The sequence below is a fragment of the Vanacampus margaritifer genome, chromosome 4 (assembly GCF_051991255.1).
Source record: "Vanacampus margaritifer isolate UIUO_Vmar chromosome 4, RoL_Vmar_1.0, whole genome shotgun sequence".
NCBI classification, from domain to species: domain Eukaryota; kingdom Metazoa; phylum Chordata; class Actinopteri; order Syngnathiformes; family Syngnathidae; genus Vanacampus; species Vanacampus margaritifer.
This window is the reverse complement of record NC_135435.1, coordinates 32296617-32302770: the sequence shown is the minus strand read 5'-3', so window position 1 is coordinate 32302770 and position 6154 is coordinate 32296617. Positions and strand designations below refer to the sequence as shown.

The window sequence follows — 6154 nt, the reverse complement described above, 5'->3', positions numbered from 1 at the left end:
AAGGTGATATCCAGCACATAGTAAGACTGACGACGGTGAAAGAAAGCTATCTGTGATCCGTGCATTGAAAAGCAAATGCTTCCTTTGACGGTGAAAACAAACGGCAGATTGTAATGCTTTTTAGCAGATTGCTTTTTCCTGTGACGATCATACAAACGACATCTCATCACATTTTGAAATCAAAATAATCCTCACAAAACAAATAACAACAATCCAAAATCCAACGCTTTTCAATGAGCAGATTATCCTGGAATTGTCACTAAGGAATATTCCTTGTGCACAAAAGTGCCCACCCGGAGCACTTGCCTCCCAAAATCTGCGTGCACGCCGCTGGTCATCAGGACTGGACGGGACGCGAGTAGACTGCTTGCCATGACTGGACGGACCCGATGTGCGTTGCCGTTGCCCGCCCCAAGTCCGCCCCAAGTCCGCCTATAATAATACTCATTTGGTCTGATACAAAGGGTGAGGAAAAAAAAGTAAATGGGCGTTTATGTAAAAAAAGATTACATTCATCTTAAATTAGGCTTACAATATTTCTTTGAGCGAATAATAATTAAAGTTTAACTGCAGTTACACTTTGCTTCTTTGTCAATCTTGAATACGGACTATCAGATGCTTTGTGAGGACGTCTCAAAGTATTTATGTTTTGATATGTGAAACAGCGTAGTTGGCTTGTAGAAATGAAAAATGCCTTGCTGTACACCCCCCCCCTTTTTTTGTTTGTATTACTAATGTTATCTCACAGCCAGAGATTGTTTATGGTTTGTGTGTAAAAAAATAAATCTAGATATTCAGATCAGTGGTTAAAGCAAAGCGCGTTCTTTTTTCTTTTCTTTTTTTAATTGCTTTATTTAACGAATCATCATCACAGTACACAACACTATCACAATAACAGTAAAAAAAAAAGGGAAAAGGAAAAAAAAAATAATAAAAAAATGCAAGGGGTCTTAAATTAAGACAAAATTTAAGGTCTTGATAGCCTTTTTATTTTTGGAAGTAGAGATGGACTGTAAATATACAACTATCTCATTCAAAAACAGAAAAAAACAGGTTTCGACTTTGCACATTTACATTTATGAATATAAAACTTAGCAAAAACAAAGCGCGTTCGAGACACGACGGGTAGGGGGCGGAGTATCACTTCCGCTTCTTCTGCTTCTTCTGCTTCCGGGTCAGGCCTAATACCAGGAAGTAAAATATTTGTTTTGAAGTTGATGTTTGTTTCGAATCGGTCCGAATTCCAAACGTGAACAAAACTACCGCTTTGGATCGTCGGAAGACAACAACATGGCGACCACCATCACCACACAGCGTGGAGAGGTCATTTGTTCTTCTTTTTACATTTGTTTACTGTATATATAACATGGAAGTGGGTCACGTCCGCCTCTCACCGCAATCGCATTACAGTAAAAGCGGCTAATTTATTGATTGATTTTTTAGACATGAGAAACGTTATTTCGGCGTTTAACTTTAACTTTAGCTTTAAACGTACGCGGTGTTAATAAGAAAAAAAAAACGCGTCAGGAGATGAAGCTAATTGCTGGCTTCAGCTTTTCTTGCTTTTCTCTCTTGGTTCCTTTTCTGTCATTGCTTGATCTGCAGCGCTCTTGAACATCTGTGCTGAGATTGTTGCTATTTTCCAAAGGCGCAGGTGTGCGCAGGTAGACAGACCGCTAGTGGTTGGCGCTCACACCCTTGGCCCTTTGGAAAGTTCGTTTTGTTTTTGTTTTTTAAATAAAGGCTTTACTAAGGACAGTCAACGTTGACGCAATCTTTTAGAAAAGATGCGTCATTAATCGCGTGTGAAAACCCCCAAACAATATTTGGCCCCTGCGCACGCGTACCCGACCGAACTCTTACTAACTTTTTCTAGTCTTGGCCCATTCCGTCACAATGAAGGCTGATCGTGATTGTGCTGCCCCGATTGTCCGCAGGTGTACGTGGGCGAGCTGCCCCAGGACTTCCTGCGCATCACGCCAACCCATCATCATCATCATCAGATCCAGTTGGACGCTCAGGCCGCACGACAGCTGCAGTACGGCGGTGCCATCGGAACCGTGGGCCGACTGAGCATCACCGTGGTCCAGGTGACGACACGAGAATCCGACCTGGACCGACTGGCGCGGTTGCCGGCCATCGCGTTTCCCCCACAATCGTGTGGTCTCCAAATGTCTCGTGTGCTGCCGTGGCACGTTTTGCCTGCGAGCGCGATGCCGGCGGCACCGGCGGCACCGGCGGCACATTTGCGTGGCTTCCCATTTGAAAGCGAAGCCCCAACAACGCCTGACAGAAAACCTTCTGTCATTACATGCGGTCATTTCTGTCCTCTCCTTCTTTTTCTCTTGTTCTCTCGTTTTCTGTCTCTGCCGGGCCTGGCTGATTTTTTTTTCCCATTCAGCTTTAGCGGATCTATTTTTGTCCACCAAGCATTTCTTAACCCCTTTTGTGCGTTTTTGGATTTTGTCGTGCTAAAATGTCGGCATGTTCCAAATTCTCCGGGGCTATGAATCGTTTCGGGCTTGATTGTTCAGTGCCTGATTTTGCTCGGGTGTCCTTTTTCCCACAAGGTGGCAACGCTGCGGAGTGGCCGACTGCTTATCTGATGTGTAGCGAGACGCTCTTCTCGGCGTTTCCCTTTTTTCTTTTTTTTTGTCAACTGGTTGGAACAAGCCGAGAAAAAAACACAGCAAGAATTTTCCAAATGGAATGATGGCTTTTTTCTGTGTTTCCTAATTATTGTGAACGTTAACCGTGAGTCGAGCAAAGGTCCAAAATTTGCAGCCGACCCGGGATGAAAGGAAATCTCGTTTTTCAGGCAAAACTGGCCAAGAATTACGGCATGACCCGCATGGACCCGTACTGCCGCGTGCGTCTGGGCTATGCCGTCTACGAGACGCCGACGGCGCACAACGGCGCCAAAAACCCCCGATGGAACAAAGTCATCCAGTGCACGCTGCCTCCCGCCGTCGACTCCTTCTACCTGGAGATCTTCGACGAGGTGAGCGGCCGCGTCGCCTTGTGTGTGTGCGGAAAAAAAAAGAAAAGAAGGTGTGTATTGAGGCGGCGCCGTTGTGGCTTGTTGCATCAGCGGGCCTTCTCCATGGACGACCGCATCGCGTGGACCCACGTGAACGTCCCCGACAGCGTGCGGGACGGCAGCGCGGTGGACGAGTGGTTCACGCTCAGCGGCCGGCAGGGCGACGACAAGGAAGGCATGATCAACCTGGTCATGTCCTTCTCGGTGAGTGCGCGCGCACGCCACGTCGCACGCCACGTCGATCGCCACACACACGTCGCACGCCACACACACGTCTGTTCTAAAAATAGCCACGGGACACGGTGACTTACTAAGATGCATCTTAACATTTTGTCATCGCAACTTCACGTGGCACGCTTTGGTTTCAAAATCAAATGGATTGCGTTCAATGCGACAAAAACATTCAATTTCTTCAAATACACGACAACATCCTCAGCGTGCTCAAACTCAAGAGAACACTTTAGAAAGTGGCACATTTTCAAGAAAAATCTCGGAAATTTGCACCTTTTATTTATTAAGCGGCAAATTTTCGAGGCCATTTTTTTAAAATTGATTGTGATTTGATAAAGTGGCACATTTTCAAGAAAAACAACTCCAAAATGTCCACCTTCATAAAGAAGCAAATTTACAAGTAAGTGTGCGAGTGTTGGAACGCGGCCGACAGTGATGCGTAAAAGTCAGAAGTCGGCGGCGTCTCCTCATAAGGTCGTTGGTAGCTCGCTGTTAGCGTTAGCATGGGCTGCCTGGCTAGCAACAGAATTTTGCCAGCGGGCTACAAAAAGGATGAAAATGAATTGCGGAATGTCCAAGATGACATCACGGCGGAGAAGCAACAACTTGAAGGAACGGCAAGTAAGCCAACGTCAGCTCGTTTACCGTCGAGTTCTCGTCGCGAGCTGCGTATTCGGCGAGGCTGCAAACACGGCGATGCGTTGCGGCAAACCACTTGCGCTAACTCTCTCTGCGATTGGTCGCCTGCTGGCCACACGACGTACGGACGCCATCTTGCTCCCCCGCTGTTGGCCACGTGTGCCATCTAGTGGCGAAGTGCGTGTGGTGCGAGTGACGTGTCGTGTGCCGCAGTCCTTCCCGGCGGGGATGATGACGACGCAGCCCGTGGTCCTGATGCCCTCCGTGTACCAGCAAGGCGTCGGCTACGTGCCCATCGCAGGTCAGTCATTTCGGGACTCTTTGTGGAAAGTTGGAGGCTTTTATTGAGGGTTGGGGGTTCAGCTCGGGTTGTGATCTGATGTCAAAAGTAGGGCTTTAAACCAAATTTGAAATAGTCCGTTTTCCAAGTATGCTTTTCAATTGTTGTTATGATTTCAAACTACTCGAGTGGTTTCAAAGTAAGCTTTGAAATTAGGGTTCGGGTTTTAAACGAGTATCAGGGTTTCAAAGTAGGCTTTTTAGGCTTGGAGTTTCAATCTTGAGTTTTAAAGGAGGCTTCGAGTTTCAAACTAGTTGTAGGGTTTTAAACTAGCTTTATGATTTCTAATTAGGCTTTCAAACTAGTATTAGAGTTTCAAGTAACAAGGTTTAGGGTTTTAAAGTGTCTGTCTTGTCTATTTGCTTGTTTTACACCCATTTTCTTCCCTTACAGTTGGAAATAAGAATTTTGTCTTGCCTGGTAAATAAAGGTGGGAAAAAAATCATACTGTTAGCGTTTCAAATTTGGCTTCCAAACTAAGGTTAGGGTTTCAAACTCAGTTAGGGTTTTAAAGTAGGTGTTCCAATTGGGGTTTTGTTAAAGTTGCAAACTCAAATGAATGTGTGGAATTAGCAGTAGGGTTTCTAATGAGGGTTTGGCTTGGAACGTAGGGTGAAGGTTTCAAATGAGGGTTTCAAGCCACCATTGAAAGATGTGCTTTTGTGTGCCCTTTTGCTCGCATTTCAGGCGTGGCGCCGGTGTACAACCAGCAGGGCGGCGGCGGCGGCGTGGCGCCGGTGGCTCCGGGCGTGGCGGTGGCGTGCGCCGAGGAGGACCTGAAGGCCCTGCAGGACATGTTCCCCAACCTGGATCAGGAGGTGGTGCGCACGGTCCTGGAGGCGCAGCAGGGCGATAAAAACGCCGCCATAAACTCGCTGCTGCAGATGGCCGAGGAGCTGTGACGTCGCCGCCGCGTCTTCCTGCTTCCTCGCGCAAGGCCGCGCCGTCTCCGCAAGACTCGTCCGAACGCCGCCTGACCCGCCCCCGGCCGATGCTAATTGTTGTCGTGATGCCAACGTGACCTTTTGTCATTTTCTTGTCGTGTTCTTTGGACGCCGCGCCCAAAGTTTGTCCGCTTGGTCTCCATGGCAACGTCACGCGCGCGTTTGCAACACAACCACAAAATCAAATCAATCTTTAATGTCTGCTTTACATGGAAGATTACGCAATATATATATATATATATATATATATATATATATGTCCAAAAAAGTGTAATAAAGATGTGAAATATGAAATTGCTCCTTATCCATTCTTTTACTTTGCATTTGAACTTTAAAATTCAACTTTGAAATTTGAATTATAATTTTGAATGTGGAATTCTTGAATTTGGGTATTTTTTTTCTTGATTTGAAAATTACTGAGAAAAAAGGGAAAGAAATACTCAATAAAACAGAAAAAAACAAAGCTCCTCCCCCAAAAAATTGAAAATACATGGTCATCTTTTTTTAAAATGATTTACTATAAATTGTCGTTAAAAAAAATTACGCCGTATTTTAAAGCTGATTATTCCTGCTTTTCTGAATATTTTTTTTCAGTTTTTCAGAAATTTCTTTGTTTAAAAAAATAATTTCCCTGTGTTTTTTTAATATTTTTTTTTCTGTTTTTTAAATATTTTTTTTGTTTTTTTTAAATATTTAATTTATTTTTGTTTGTTTTTTTAATATTCCCCCTGCTCTTCAGAATATGTTTTTATGAAATCAGAAAAACTAAAAAAAAAAAAAAACAAGCAAAAAAATATCCAGAAAAAACGATTTTAAAAACATTTTTTGCCCCCAGAAAAACGGGGAAAAAATCTAAAAAAAAACACAAAAATTCTGAAAAATTAAAAAATTCAGAAAAGCATTATTTTTAAAAAAAAATATTTATTTATTTTTTTTTCAGAATTTTTTTTTTTTATGAAA

The 6154-nt window shown here is 44.0% G+C and overlaps 1 protein-coding gene across 1 annotated transcript; it reads left to right on the top strand.

The window, feature by feature from the left end:
- Positions 1 to 1157: 1157 nt before the first annotated feature.
- tollip (toll interacting protein) lies at positions 1158 to 5488 on the top strand. Its single transcript, XM_077564833.1, has 6 exons — positions 1158 to 1323; positions 1938 to 2090; positions 2819 to 3001; positions 3092 to 3244; positions 4124 to 4211; positions 4938 to 5488. Exons 1-6 carry the CDS (start codon positions 1291 to 1293, stop codon positions 5150 to 5152), a joined length of 825 nt encoding a protein of 274 aa, XP_077420959.1. The 5' UTR covers positions 1158 to 1290; the 3' UTR covers positions 5153 to 5488.
- Positions 5489 to 6154: the final 666 nt, after the last annotated feature.

Coding starts and splice junctions, on each gene's coding strand:
- tollip (XM_077564833.1), top strand. CDS start 1,291: ATGGCGACCACCATCACCACACAGCGTGGAGAG. Junction 3,002..3,091: donor ACCTGGAGATCTTCGACGAG/GTGAGCGGCCGC, acceptor TTGTTGCATCAG/CGGGCCTTCTCCATGGACGA. Junction 4,212..4,937: donor CGGCTACGTGCCCATCGCAG/GTCAGTCATTTC, acceptor CTCGCATTTCAG/GCGTGGCGCCGGTGTACAAC.